Source organism: Metopolophium dirhodum, chromosome 6 (genome assembly GCF_019925205.1).
Source record: "Metopolophium dirhodum isolate CAU chromosome 6, ASM1992520v1, whole genome shotgun sequence".
NCBI classification, from domain to species: Eukaryota; Metazoa; Arthropoda; class Insecta; order Hemiptera; family Aphididae; genus Metopolophium; species Metopolophium dirhodum.
In genome coordinates, this window is record NC_083565.1 from 16,882,439 (window position 1) to 16,898,878 (window position 16,440).

General features: G+C 29.3%; 2 protein-coding genes across 2 annotated transcripts; both read left to right on the top strand.

Annotated features, from left to right (window-relative positions):
* Positions 1-4,524: 4,524 nt before the first annotated feature.
* LOC132947516 (uncharacterized) lies at positions 4,525-11,343 on the top strand (the record flags this gene model as incomplete). Its single annotated transcript, XM_061017822.1, has 5 exons — positions 4,525-5,269; positions 7,406-7,499; positions 9,504-9,603; positions 9,892-10,017; positions 11,176-11,343. Coding segments are annotated over exons 1-5 (1,233 nt in total), but the record flags the coding sequence as incomplete, so codon positions are not given.
* Positions 11,344-12,075: 732 nt separating this feature from the next.
* Positions 12,076-16,373, top strand: LOC132946852 (uncharacterized). The gene is made up of 3 exons (XM_061016952.1): positions 12,076-13,424; positions 13,647-13,739; positions 14,883-16,373. Exons 1-3 carry the CDS (start codon positions 13,067-13,069, stop codon positions 16,130-16,132), a joined length of 1,701 nt encoding a protein of 566 aa, XP_060872935.1. The 5' UTR covers positions 12,076-13,066; the 3' UTR covers positions 16,133-16,373.
* The last annotated feature ends 67 nt before the right edge of the window (positions 16,374-16,440 follow it).

Genomic DNA, 16,440 nt, shown 5'->3' on the forward strand with positions numbered 1-16,440 from the left:
TTATTTTAAACATTTATTCACCATGCATAAATAGGTCAACGATACACGTATAAATAAATTATATGTCACCTAGTCCATGTCGCTAGTTTGGGAGCACATAATATTTAAAGTGACGAGTACCAATATATTGGTATTATATTTTGTCGACAGACGACCGTCTGAAGATATATGTACATTACAATACTATTATAATATACCAATATTACAATATTCTGCATCGGTCATAATAATATTTTCCCGGTGGACATTTTAAGACGAAAACAACCATATTTTCAACATTATATAGATCGGCAAAGCTTACAGGACTCTTTCGAATATTGGATCCAGGATCCATTAAATTTCATTACACATGCTGACGATCACGCGGTACGATTTCACATAGCTCGGACTCCGGAACAGACATTATATTTTGTATCGTGTTGGCGAGAACGTTCGGTGTGGATCACGAACACGATGACCGTCACGCGTATTTAACGTCACTGGTGTTTTTCGCGAGCAGTTCTCCGATGTCCCGTGACGATACATTGACGGTCAAAAATCACCACGGTTCGGTCGGCAATTACCGCCAGAACTTGTATTGGTCAATTTATATTTGATAATAGGTAACTTACGAAGCGTACAACGTGCGCGCTACGAAACGTTTTGAGAGACGTTTTTTCACCGTCTGCCTGGCGTTCCTCGTATTCGATATTATTCTGGTGGCACTGTACTTGGCTATGACTCTCAGTTATGAATAGTTAACGAATCGAATCTGTCGGATACTCGGATATATAAATCGCTCTATGACCCCCATATCAAAATTGTTGGTGAGTGTATGGACTTTCAGGTATATAAGCTACCTATCTAATGAATACGAATTTATTACAATATAATATACATAATTGCATACGTACTTTTGAATGTAAAGTAATCACCAGTACCTACCTACTCATTACTGGGCAAGTTAACTCATTTTTTTTAAACGTGTACTATGGAAATTAATATACTCATTTAATTTATGTGCATAGTTTTGATCTCAATCGAACCGGTGAAATCGACAGTCAACAAATTACTAATTAGTATTTACGATGTATAGGAATACATCAACACCACACACACACTTTTTAAGGGGTTTAATATAGGCTTTTTAATGACTTCTGGGAAGAATTAAAATGTTTTATCTTAAATATTATATAATATATCGTATTAACTCATTTGTAATATTTTAAAATATTCCAATGTCAGTGCCAGCAATGGTTGTTATGGAAAAATTAGATTATATTAAAGAAACGTATAAAAAACTTATGAGTATTATTTACATTAGATTTTCTCAAGTTTCGCATTTAAATAGAAAAGAATTTGGCTTTTTATAAGTTTCATATAAGTGTAAAAAACTTGATATATTAATAACATTAATAAATATTAAATACCTATTATTATACTCACAAAATATTTAAATACTTATTGAAAAATTGAATATTTTTATGATAATATAATAATAATATAAAAGTCATATTATCTCTAGTGTTAAATATTGTTTGACATTATTTATATTTACGCCTTATTCTAGGCTGGGTATTAAGGGGGAACATTTCTTAGAAATCCTCAGTTTGGTTAAGTAAAGGAGCACGCACGCATATTATAATTTATAATTTACAAGAAAAAAGAGTTGACAATTTTACCTACATCATTTACTATGTAGCTTGTAACAATCAGGACTACCAATGTCACTTACTTATAATTACAGTACCAGTAACTATATGGAATCAGCATCTATTCAATTTATTGGAGAATATGATGTTTATGAATTCTGTTCCTCATGTTTTAGATTCTGAGCGCAGCGATGAATGTATTGATTTTACAATGTGTGTTTTTTATTTTTTTTTTTTGTGCCTGTCATCATTTTTTAGGACAGTAAAAGTGCTTGGATTTTCATCAACAGTAACTTTTCTGATAGGAAAGTGAATCTAGTTGGTACTTTGGGGGTCAAAAGTAAAAATTTCTCAGTAGTTTTCAAACGCAACGTGAAAAACAAAAGAAAAATTAAGGAAAAACTGGAAGTTTTACGCAAAATCTGTTTTTGAGAAAATCGATTTTGGTTTTTGGTGCAACTCTAAAACAAATGACCGTAGGTGCATGAAATTTTGACTAAATGTTTATATTAGCATTTTCTATACATGATAAAATTTTGAAAATAATTTGACACTTTTTGAGCTGAGACATTGTCAGTTTTAAATTTTTTTAGTATTTTTTTCTATAAATATCATTAAAATTTTATTTATTGGGTGAAAATTTAACGCAAGGTTCCTGATATATTGTTACAATAGCAGTTGAAAAATATTGAAAATATATAGGCACAATTTTTTTTTATAAGCATTTAAAGTTCAAATTTTGACAAAATTTATCAAATTTAAAATGTAATAATTATTTTGTAGTTAAAAATTTATAAAATGTTCAACTTTTGTAGCTAAGGATTAAAAATTTAAAACAAGGCTCCACGTAAATAGGTTATATATAAATTACTTTATTCACAATAATATCATCAAATATACTTGGTAATATCATAGGCTGACGGACCGTTTTCGCTCAGAATCGTTTTTCTTATTCAATGATATTATATTATTGAATTCAAATTTAACACCATCTATTACAGTGACCCACTTGTAACATACTGTACAGCAGAGCGACATCCACTTACCCACCTTTTTTATTTCAATTTATGGGTGCGGAGATAACAGGAGTACCAATGACTTACACGGCCGGGTCTGCCATATTTTTTTCAGGAAATATAATGAATTTTTCACTTTATTTAAACGAGTTATGTTATTCCAAGTTTTTTCTTCGTCAATATCGCTCATTATTGTTTTGGTTTAGTTTCATAATGGTAAAAAAATGCGTAATACATAGATTTTATTACATAGTTATATAAATATAGAAAAAATAAAATTACATGTATGCAATAGTTCAGACGAAATATACTATAACAAATTATATTATTATTTTCCAACGATGTATATACGTGTCTTAAATCTAATAAAAATAATTTTGCTCTTCTATTTTTTTTTTACAATATTTATCAAAGAAACTACAATAATTATACAGTTACGAATCCTCTGATGAGTTATTTTACCCTCAAAACTATAAACGCGCACAGTGTTATTCGCCAAGTATAACCTAACCTGCCATTTTTTAATTTAATAATTCAAGGATGTAATCGATTTCTGATTTTTAGAATTTTGAAATATAGGTAGCTACTTACTTACATATTACGTTTTCAAATTCTTGAGATTACCAACTGAGGCATTAATACCAGTCTATTGATGATAACTTTACATTTATAAGTGTATATATATGCGTTTTTGTATACGATACGTAAGTATTCACTTAATATACTTATATACCTGAAAGTTCATAGTATTATAGCTCAAGTAATTTCAATCATACGTAGTTTTTATACTTAAATAATTCATTCAGTTGTGTTCTTTATAAGACGATTTTGTGGTCTTTCCACAAACATCAAATTTTGATGATTAACAACCTTGACAAAAGTAATATTATTTAGTTATTTATTAATACACGTCGCATGTACCACTTATACATCAACGATGAACGCATTATTTAGGTGCAGTTAACCCCTTTTTTAGTTCGTTAAATTTTTAAAAACTTCGTCTATACTGTTGAAAAGTGTAGGTCAATCGTTAATTAATAATACACAAATGCCTGGGTGCTGTAAAAATGTATAATTACAATTTTAGTTGCATAATAAATGATTATGCTATACTTTTGTACACGACATAGGTATAATACTGAGAATCCAAGGTAAAAGGACACAGGATAGTTTAACAATATAATATAATGTCATGACAATAATTATTTTGAAATTTTAAATATTTATCTATCATGCATAAATAGGTCGAGGATAAACCAATAATTATAGTATGGTTTCTTATTGGTTCTTTAATTCATTTAGTACAAACGACGGACCATTCGGCACTCGAAAGAACGACGTTCAGGACGCAGGTGGACACTAATCAATCTCTGTACGTATTTCACGTTTTTCTCATAAAACTTCAATATATTTTAATTTACGTAACTATATAGGTAATATAAAAATAAAAAATATATTAACATACATTTGAACACGTTAAAAATCATAAGCTATAGCAAATTTTTTTAAACCACATATTTTAATAGTTGTACCTAAAAATTTAAAATTTTAAAAATAATAAGTATTTGATAACCTGGACAATATATTGTTTTAAGTACGACTACTACATGTACCTATGCGAAACATGGATACCATTAGCATAACATAATTTATTTTAAAGGTTTGTTCGGGCACAACTAACGTGTCATATGTATAATATTTATGAAAATTAAATATTTAATTTTGTGATAATTAAATATTGTGATGCTTATAGTATGTTTTATATTATTATATTATGTTTGTCAACAGACGACCGTCAGAAGATATTATACATTACCATATTATAATATATTATACCAATATTATAATTCTGCATCAGTCATAATAATATTGTCACTATGGACATTTGGAACGAAAACAACCATGTGTACAACATTAGATTGGCAAAGCTTTCAGGAGTGTTTCAATTATTAAATACCGCATCCATTAAATTTCTTGGCCGAAATGTGTACCACATTTTAATGACAATCATTATGCTTTTTGTGTGTGCCGTCGCAATGGTCTTGATCGTCAGTAGTCCGTACTATTGGTCGGACGATATTCTCGTAGGCGTAGATTATGGTTGGAAAGGAATAGCCGCGTTGTACCTGTCGTTTAAGGTATGGAACATCGTCTATCACTCTGACGACATATGGGACTGCTTGACGGTCACGCGGTACGATTTTACATCGCAAAGCCTCCGGAACAGACATATTTTGGATCATTGGCGAGAACGTTCGGTGTGGATCACGAACAAGATAGCCATCATGTATCTGATGGCACTGGTGTTTTTCGCTTGCAATTCTCTGTTGTTCTGTGACGATATATCGACGGTCAAAAATCACGACGGTTCGGTCGGCAATTACCGGCAGAACATATTCAATTTGTATTTAATAGTAACCGACGAAACGTACAACGCGCACTACTATACGTTTTACTTCGTCGAACTGTTCTTCGTCGTCTGCCTTGTAATGCTGTCCTTCGTATTCGATTTTCTTCTGGCGACACTGTGCCTGGCCGTGTCCTGCCAGTTACAAATGATTAAAGCCTCGTTCGCGTCTGTCGGATATAAATCACTTAGTGACCCTCATACACCTATCATCGGTGAGTATAATATAATATATACTATATAGTAATTAGCAGACTAGCAGTCTTGTGTAAAATACTCCTGAAAAGTATTTGGAATAAATACTCGAATACTTATGAAAAATAGTATTCCGAATATGTATTCGAATACTTGATAAATATAATATTCCGAATATTATAGTATTTGGAATACTTAAAAATATTTTTGATAAACATATGAAACGATACCAGTTATAATTTTGATAATGTATGATATTAATAGATATTATTCATTCCAAATTTCCAACTCATAAAATATAAATTTTGTATTTTTGTTTTAAATCAAATGCAAGGGAATAACATGCAAATCAAACGATTTAATTTTCATACTAGAAAAGTATTCAGAATACATCACAAAATACTTTTGGAAATAGTATTCTAAAAGTATTCGGAATACTACCCAAGACTGGTAATTAGTAGTATATGTTCATATAATATTATATGGACTTTCGGGTATATAAGTATATTAATAGAGAATACTTAGGTATTGTACACAAAAACGCGCACACTTTTTTAAATTTAAAGTAAGATATACTCATGACTGGTTTAGATACGTCATTTTTTAAACATGTACTATGGAAAATTAATACACTTATTTAATTTGATGTACTGTATGATTTCTTTTATTTTTATTTTTAATTAAATAATATTGTACAGCTGCGCACGTTTTGTTCGTGGTCTGACCGACCAAACAGGCACACGCTATTTTATATCTTTATCTTTTGTTTATTATATATATGTATTTGTGTACGCGGAACGACCCGTCCACGATCGTCGACTATTAGACGTTAATCGTTAACATTCGTTATCGACAGGTCCGTAGTCGATACCCGACCGCGTATCGTATAAGTCGAATGTAATGTAAGAATGTCGTGAATTTTATTATACGCTGGTTAAATGATTTAATATTATTTTTGTGTTTTCTTTGGGCATCATTTTTTTTTAACGCCCTTCAATACATAGTTTTGATCTGTATTGAAATGGTTCACTCAACACATGAACGCCATACACCCGCTATTTGAGGGGTTTATATAGTCGGTTTTAATGACGTATTATTGAGAGTAATTTTATTATTAAAAAGTTAATCTTGAATAATATATATAATATATTTAACTACTAATTATTAGTAACTCATAGTATATTAAACGTGTTCCCATATGACCATATGTATATTATGTACTAGCAATGGTTGTTGTTGAATAATGAGATAATATAGGTAATATTATATTATAGAAAAACGTTTTCACGCGGTACAAACTTGTGAGTATTATTTACGGTTGATTTACCAAACATTCACTCTACACAGAAAATAACGTTCTCGCTGTATATTTTAGATTCTGAGCGGAACAATGAATGTACTGATTTTACAATGATATGTGGTTTTTGTTTGTGTCTTTCATCACCGTCTGATCAGTAAACGGCTTCAATTTTTTTCAACAGCATTTGACATCTTATTTATTTATTGTTCTTGGCCATTATAGTTACAATTTTTTTTTTTATTAGATTATGTTTAATAATTTGTATGGTGGTATCCACGTCAGGTCCGAGTGATGCGTCTAGGGTGTTAGCCGTTAGGTATGTTGAGGTTGTTGAGTTCATCTGCGTAATGGAGGCATTCTGTGATTATGTGATTGACTGAGAGTTCAGTTCCACAAGAACTGCATTTGGTTTTTCTTCTTTTTCCATAAAGTATCCAAGTGTAAGACGGGTATTGATGATGCGGAGTCCGTTGATAATTACAATACCACTTAGGCCGGGGCTTATACACATTCGAAACACGGATTCTATAAACTCGGTCTTATATTCAGAAGGAGATCATATCTGTATTTATTGATATCTATATAGTCTTCAATAGTATTAGTTTTTAATAAACAAAAACAAAATAAATCTGTACGAATAAATAATATGAATTGTCTTTCAGTTATCAAAAAATATAACACCACGACATACATACATTGCTTCTGTACGTATGGTAAAAATTTGGTAAATCTACTGTGAATACTGTCCCTTTATGTTGTCCCGTTAAAACCCATTTTTGTGGATAAATTTCGGATGGTGTTACCAAATTTGAGTTCAAAACTTCAAAATAGACGCAATTATTTTGTTTAATTGTAGGTAACAAAGATGAAAGAAAAAATTTATCGAACGAACACGATTTAATATATGACGAGATAATATCAATTATAAAGGATCATCAAGCAGTTATGAAGTAAGAATTAAATTTACTACCTACTTTTTATTTTATATGTAACTAGATCTCCTGCCCAGCGGTGCCTGTGCCAAAGATTTCTTTTTTATAAATTTCTTTGTAAAATAATGTACTTACATAACGTACTATTTAAGACAATTCTGTTACAATACCTAGTAATATAATATGACAACCCTATATATAAACAAAAAAAATTCTTTTTTTCGTGATCTGAGAATAAATTCATGTGTGAACTACCTTTTAGCTATACCTGGGTACAGGCATTGAATAATAAACTATAAACGCTTTCTAAGTCTCGAGGAAACTATTGGTATACATTTTTATTGAAAATGGTCCAGTAATTTTTGATTCTATTAACCTTTGGATGTTTATCCACGCAGGTTAAAAATATAGTGATATTATTATATTACATCCGATTAATTATATTGTATACTATATAACCTATAATGGCAAACATTACAATATTCATTTTTACTAATTTGCTTATATTACGATATTATAATATAATGCAACCAATGGCAACCGTATTTTGTACCTATATAAACTACGTATTGAAAAAATTCCTTTAAATTTTTCCCGAATTTTCCAAGTTACTTTTCCAATTTTTCTTTCTGTAAAAGCCTCGTTTGGAATATTACAAACATTTAAAAAAGATAATTAAGCCAAATATTGATCCGGTCGTTCTCGATTGATGCGGTTACCAACGAACAGCTTTTCATTTTTATTATATAGATATACAGTCTATACAATCAACTATCAAGCACAATAATCAGGTATATTTGAAGTAGATGATAAAAACATTATTAGGGTTACTACTCATTAGTCATTACTCATTAGTGACACTTAGCATGATATTAATGTAAGAGGGTTAAGTTAAAAGATATCTGCACAATTTTATTTTAAGCCTGCCAAGAGTATTTTCTGAAAGTGAAGGGAATGTAGTTCTTTTTATCAGTGGTTTTCCAATCTAGTAGATATATGTAAACGTTTATAGAAAACTATTTACTATAGCTTCATTCTCTATACTGCCCAAGGTCCTTGTGAAAACAAAGTGATGAGGATTTGTAATTATGCGAAGTGCAATATTTTGTTTAAATTGGATTTGTTTGCCGATCATCAATGTCCATATGGGCTTAGGAGCGATTTAATTTAATTATAATAAAATATTATCATAAAATGTTTTAACAGTTAAATTGTAAAATACTAAAATGTATCTTAATTAATCTTAAGACATGTAGGTAGGTAACCTACTTTAAAATAAATAATTTTTCCAAACCTCTTTAAAAGTATCCTAATATAAGTCTTCTAAAATTGTACATTCAATAGCATTAATAAATATCATTATTCACAAAAATGATTTTTTAAGCTCCAATTCTGTATAAAATTAAACATTTTGATGCTATAATAATCTATAATGTTAAATATTGTTTGACCTTATTTTATACACCTGGACGTCAGATATTTGGTAACATTTTTATTATTTATTAACTTTTACGGCTTTATTCAAGACTGTGTTGGAGGGGGAGAGAACATTCCCTAGGGGGAAATAGGAATCCTCGGTTTGGCTAAGTTATGGAGCACGCACGCACAGTATAATTGACAAGAAAAAGAGTGGAAAATTATTTTACATTATCACCTATGTACCTAGATTGCAATAATCAGAACTAATAGTTAATATACTATACAGTAATTTACTATAACACATCCTATAGCTACTCAGTTTATTAGAGATAATGATGTTTATGAAGTATGATCCCAAATATTTTTTTTAATTATTTTCTTTCAATTGGAGATAAAAAGAGTTTTGGCTTAGTTAAAAATAACAATTTGTAGTTAGACTTTACCATCCCTCCCAAATACTTATTTTAATATATTTTTTTAAATCATTTATGCACAGTGTTTACTTTTCAAAATCCCACCTATATTGGGGTGGATAGGACGGTAGGGTACTTCCAAAATGTTACCATTGGTGCCATAAATGACTTAACACATTTTATTTTTCAGGAAATATTATGAATTATTAATTATATTCAAACGATTAATGTTGTTGCAAGTTTTTTATTCGTCAATATCGCTCATCGTAATTTGGGTTATCTTCATAATGGTAAAAAAATACGTACTTGACACAAAGTTTTATAAAATATTTATTAAAATAACACTTATGCAGTTATTTATAAACACATTCTTTTAATTATTCTTGTTGATAAAATAAATAAAATGTATCGTTAAAGTATATATTAGGTATAAGGTATCGTTTCCAATTTTATTTTCCATTGATCAATATTATTGCTTATAAAATAAATATAATATTCAATTTTAGTACACGTATGTTTAGTATTTATGAATTCATTATTTTATGGTTATAAACTTATTGGAAATAAAATGATTTTAGATTTTCAAAACCGAAGATAAATTTATTGCTTCGGAAGTTACAACAGTCAAAATGATTTGCGCAATTCCTACAATTTCGTATCAATTAATCATTGTATGTTATTTATTTGACAATTTACACAAACAAGTAATTTGAAATCCATTATTTTTTTGGTATTATATAATTATATATTTATTGATCAAAAATGAGTAATTTTTATGATATTGAATAAAAATGTTTTAATTTTTTTTCAAATCAACAATGTTGTATTGAATAGTCCATCAATGTTGCAAATCAAAAATATCATCTGTATAATATACAAATGTATTAATAAATAGTATAATATTATAATACTATAACACAGTGTTTCCCAACCTTTTTGTTTAATTGGTGTTCCATAAATGTACTCCCGAGTAACAATTTCATGGGGTGAGGTCGGTTAAACAGACCGATGGGCGCATGGAGAGTTCTGACTTTATTTTGACCTGCAGTTTTTAAACTTTGTTGGGTACGCGACCCCCCCCCCCTAAAAAAAGATCACGTATACCATAACATAGTAGGTACCTATTGTTAATAATTTTTATTACAATTAATGTTATCATTTAATACTAATATAATGCAATACTGAATGATGAATACCTAATTCTGTTAAACATATAAAGATTGTTTTTAAATTAAAATATTCAGGTGACTGCTTCAAAATAAATAAATATCCATAAAAAATTGATATAATAATATGATGGTCCCTGGTTGAAAAAAAGTTTTGCTACCATCACTACACTAATTTACTATGATACAAAAAAATGTACCTAACCTACCTATTGAAAATGGGCACCATTCGTTTTAAGCTAGGGGGTGTAAAATGTCTAAATACGGCCCAGTACACTTTACCTTATTATACGCAGCTGTAGAGGTATCCAATAAAATATAACATAATATTTTTTAATCAATTTATGGCTAAAATTATTTTTTTTTCTTTATATAAAATAGTAAAGATAGTTTTTTATTACAGTTAAGGAACATCTTGAATTCTCGACCCATAGGTTGGGAAACACTGCCATAACCTATTAATACCTATGTTCTATATGCTTTAATTAATACAAATATGAAACATATTGTTTTTACGTTTATCAAAGTGTGTAGACAACATATTGTGTAAATTATTAAACTCTGTCTACTCTCCGAAAAAATATACGTAAATACCTACAAGCTAAAGAAAATTTATCGGATTCAACCAATTATAAAGTCCCTATTATAAAAGTTTTTATTATTTATATCGTCTATATTTTGGCTATTTTTATTTAGAAAGATTCAATCATATTCGCATTGTACAGCAGTAATTGGACCGAAATGAATATGAAGTGTAAAAAGTTGGTATTATTGACAATGAAAATTAATAATGCTAACCAAAAAAAGTTAAAATTTACTAGGACGAAAATTGTAAACTTGGAATTGTTTTATAATGTGAGTACTAATTTAATTTATAACTTATAAGTATTATTTTACCAAAATTATAAAATCATCGTCAAAATCGATTTTTATAAGCATTTAAAGTTAGGAATTTAACAAAATACGTAAAAACCACGAAAATGTGCAAATTATTTTGAGTTAGAAATTCATACAAATTTTTCTTTTTAAATCTAATATTTTAAAATGTAATACAAGATTTCTTATAAGTTTGTCAACCTTTATCAAAAACAAAATATCTGTAAGAAAGTAAAATTAAATTGCTACGTTTGAAGTTCAAATTTTTACAACATGTGATAGACACTCGATTTCTCAAGTAACGATTTTCTTATTTTGTTGTAATTCAAAAATGAATAACCGTAAACACTTGACATTTATATTAGTAGTATATTTATGTAGGTTCTGGAGCACCTCCCCCTTAAATTTTACATGTAAAAGCATAGGCACCTCTGTATAGGCAATTCGAAGTACACGCACCTCCCAAACTTGTATTAATTACTCGATATAGGCAACCCGCAACACACATACACTCGTCACATACCACCCGATCCGACACGTGACCGACATATATTTTACCCCTTCCCCTTCAAATACATTACCTCCCCATAAAAAAAGTATGTATAATATTCTGATGTACATTTGTATCGACTATATCGAACACTTGTCTGACATATATTTTACCCCTTCCCCTTCAAATACATTACCTCCCCTTAAAAAAAGTATGTATAATATTCTGATGTACATTTGTATCGACTATATCGAACACTTGTCTGACATATATTTTACCCCTTCCCCTTCAAATACATTACCTCCCCTTAAAAAAAGTATGTATAATATTCTGATGTACATTTGTATCGACTATATCGAACACTTGTCTGACATATTATATTTTACCCCTTCCCCTTCAAATACATTACCTCCCCTTAAAAAAAAGTATGTATAATATTCTGATGTACATTTGTATCGACTATATCGAACACTTATCCGACATATATTTTACCCCTTCCCCTTCAAATACAAGACAGCCCCTTTAAAAAAAAAAATATATATATAAAATATTCTGATGTACCTACATTTGTATCATACATACACATACATACACACAACACACATACATACCTATACATACACACACATACATACATACAACACACATACATACATACATACATACATACATACATACATACATACATACATACATACAAACATACATACATATACATACATACATACGAACAAACATACTCATATAATATGAGATCATCATACATAATATCCAAAAATATTATACCTACAATTTTCAGATTATAATCACATTCGGAAAAAATGACTCGCTAAAGCATACGTTATACATCGGAATATATCACACACACACACACACACACACACACGGAAACTCACACATAGTCACAATTATAAATATTGAAACATTCCAATCCAACAGAGTACCATCCTAAATTATATTTTACACCCCGCCACCCGTCCTCACGCCCTAACAATATCATCCGACTACAGACCTGTACAAGCCTGTAGTGACACGTCCGAGTATTGTCGATGAATTTCAGGCAGAAAGTAGTGCACACAGAGCAAAATTAAATCAGTCTGTTAACTACAGTTCAAGACGTTCAAGTGTCAAGTCGTGTTATTTCAGAGTTCTTATGTGTTTTTAAAGTGTATACAAATATTTTACAAGTTTTATAAAAATCAAATTATTTATTTTACTTTAATGAACACCATAGTTCATTTTTTCACCACTAGTTCCGATATTAGCGCATACGTTAATATTCGCTTAGATAAAACTATTTCACACTGTTATTTAAAGTACAATATATTTTTCTATAATTCATTACCCATCTATTCGTTGAAGGTAAAGTCTTGTTTCGCGAGTTCGACTAGTGTTCTTCAGTTTTCATCAGACGTAATCATGTTCCCCTGTAGTATATGTGGTAAAACCTTTACTCGAATCAGTAGTTTACACAGACATGCCAAGTCACATGATGTTTCCAAAAAGATTTCATGCAATATATGCTCAGAAATATTCACGCGAAAAGATAACCTCATCAGACATACCAAGGATAAACACCGTAAGTATTTTTTAACTATTTACAGATTTATTAGATAAAAAATACATATATATATATATATAATCAAGGCTACGTATATAATGTTTAATTATTTAATACAAGATATTATATACATTATACTACCTAAAGGCAATATATAATAATAAAGGTGTTAAATGAAATGTAATTTATTCAATGAATCATTTTTTTTAAGGATCTAATTAATAATAATACTATTTTCAGCTTCAAATATTGTAGTTCAACAACAACCAACCATAACCAAGCAAGAAATTCAAGATTTTTTTACACCAGCTGAACACATTTACGATTATAATGGTAAATATATTATTCATAACTTTATATGTACATATATATATATAACTTACTTAGGTACTTATTTTATAAAAAATAGAACACTTCATGTAGAAATATTACTTTATCGATGAATTAAAATAAATATTGATTTATACCTTTCAAAATATTTAAAATAAAAAATGCTATTAGTTTTTTTTTCTTCAAAATCGCATAAAACAATACCTGTAAAAATATAAGCATCTTAGTGAAAGTATATAAAAACATACGGAAACATCATAATTTCTTAACAAAAATAGGAAAAAATATTCTAAGTTGTATAAAATCATGGAAAACATAAAATAATTTAGATACATTCCTGATAAATCCTATAATTATCATAGTTAAACCCGTTAAGATCATAATATGTATATATACATTAAAAATGTTCGTAAAATTGTTCAATAATTTTGATAAATTCATGTAATAATATATTAATTGAAAATATTTCCATACGATTATTGTCGTAACGCTATTAAAAACATATATAAATAATTTTTAATTTTTATATATATTTTTAAGTATAAACAGAAATTTTAATAAATATATTTGACCATATTATACAATATACATATATAACAATACAATATGAATATCTTATTTTTCTATGAAAAACATATTATACATATTTAATATAATACCAATAAAAACATAAATAGGCATACTATTTATCTAAAGATCTTAATAAATTATTACGAACGCTAGCGTATATACATCGTACTGTTACTATTGTTTCATGCTACACAAAAGAACGTTGTATATTATTACTATAACTGAGAGCTCTATATCATATTTGTTTTTGCTTTTACATATATAATATATATATATATATATATATATATATATACCTACATTACATATACATGTGTGTAATACTAGAGCTTGATACCTACCTCATTTTATTGATGCATATTTTTAAAAATCGTATTTTCTATACGATAAACACATCACTAAAATTTTTTTAAATTCTTAATTTTTCTTCAGGTACCTACTTTTACTAAAAAACGTTTATATTTATAACAACAATTTATCTTTTCTATCTCATTAAAATTTTTTATAGATTTTCAAGCTGTAACATGCATTTCTATAATGTTTAGCAATACAATAGTAAAATTATTTTTTTTTCAGTTCAATCTCGCAATGGTCATAAGCGCTCATATCATACGGAAAATTCGAATGAAGCAGCAAATGCTAAAAAGACACGCATGAGAATCGTCAAGACACAAGGGTTCATTAAGACAGGCACATCGTTGTCGAATAAAATCAATTGGTATTACGTGAAAAATACAGATAACTTGACCAACTACAGAACATTTTTAGAATCAACAAAAAAAGACTTAATAGAACTACTCAAGTCACTATCAGCAAAACAACCAATTAAATATAATCTTAAATTAGAAGCAACATATGAACGCCCGAACGTAGAAAATTCAGCAGAGAATAGAGCATTTAAGACCTCAGCTAAGGAAATGTTTATAGATACAGATATTGAAGCTAAAATTAATCAAGATTTTGTCAACCTTTTGCTTGAAGAAGAAATGTATACTTCTAAAGGAAGTGGATTTACACTACAATCAATAGATGGTTTACTGTTAGGAGTATATAGTTATTTCCCTATGGGTGGTTCGTCTTATATTACACTTCCAGAGGACATAAAAAATAAAAAAGCAATTATCAATCCCCAAAACTCAGACCAACAGTGCTTCAAGTGGGCAATCATAGCGAGACACGTTTCGGGTAATGCCAAAAATCAAGTGGCTGAAAATTATACATCGCTCGAGGACAAATATAATTTTTCTGGTTTAACATTCCCAACACCTGTGAGGGAAATAAAAACATTTGAAAAAAATAATCCGAAAATATCAGTCAACGTTTATGGATTAAAAAAAGAAAAGAATAAGAAACATATTGTTTATCCACTTAAGGTTGCGGATGAAGAAAAAAAATATCATTTTGATCTCTTACTAATTACTGATGGTAATAAAAGCCACTACACCTACATTTCTAACCTTTCGAGGCTTGTGAGATCACAAAAAACATTACACGCCGAAAATGTTGTATTTTGCAAACGATGTTTTACCAGTTTTGACAATATACATACAAAATATAAGTTAAAAGGTCAGGCGGGACTTGAACAACACAAGTTGATATGTGGAGCACATAAGCCAATTCTGCCTAAGATGCCTGAGCCCGGTACATTGTTAGAGTTCGATGGGTGGAGTAACACTGAAAGACATCCGTTCGCGATATATGCCGATTTCGAGGCACTCCTTGTTAAATGCGAAGAAAAAAAAGGCAAAAAAAACAGCAGCTTTTCAAAAGCACGAGCCAATGAGCTATGGAGTTTTCGTAAAGGCTTCAGAAAACGTCCCCATTGAGTTGCTTGAGAAATATGACATACCAACATCACCTATTATTTATCGTGGAAGCGAGTCACATCAGGATGTAGCCAAGCGTTTCGTTAATGAAGTAACAGAGATCGCGAGAAGAGTTCAAGATTTACTTAAAACAAATAAACCCATCATAATGACAGAAAAAGAGCAAATAGCACATGTCTCGAAAAGTACATGCAATCTATGTGAATGTAATTTTTCTATCAAAAACCAAAAGGTGGCAGATCACTGCCATCTTGACATTTAGGCAAACTTTATGCAATACTTGCAACCTGAAACTCCAAAAACCTAAC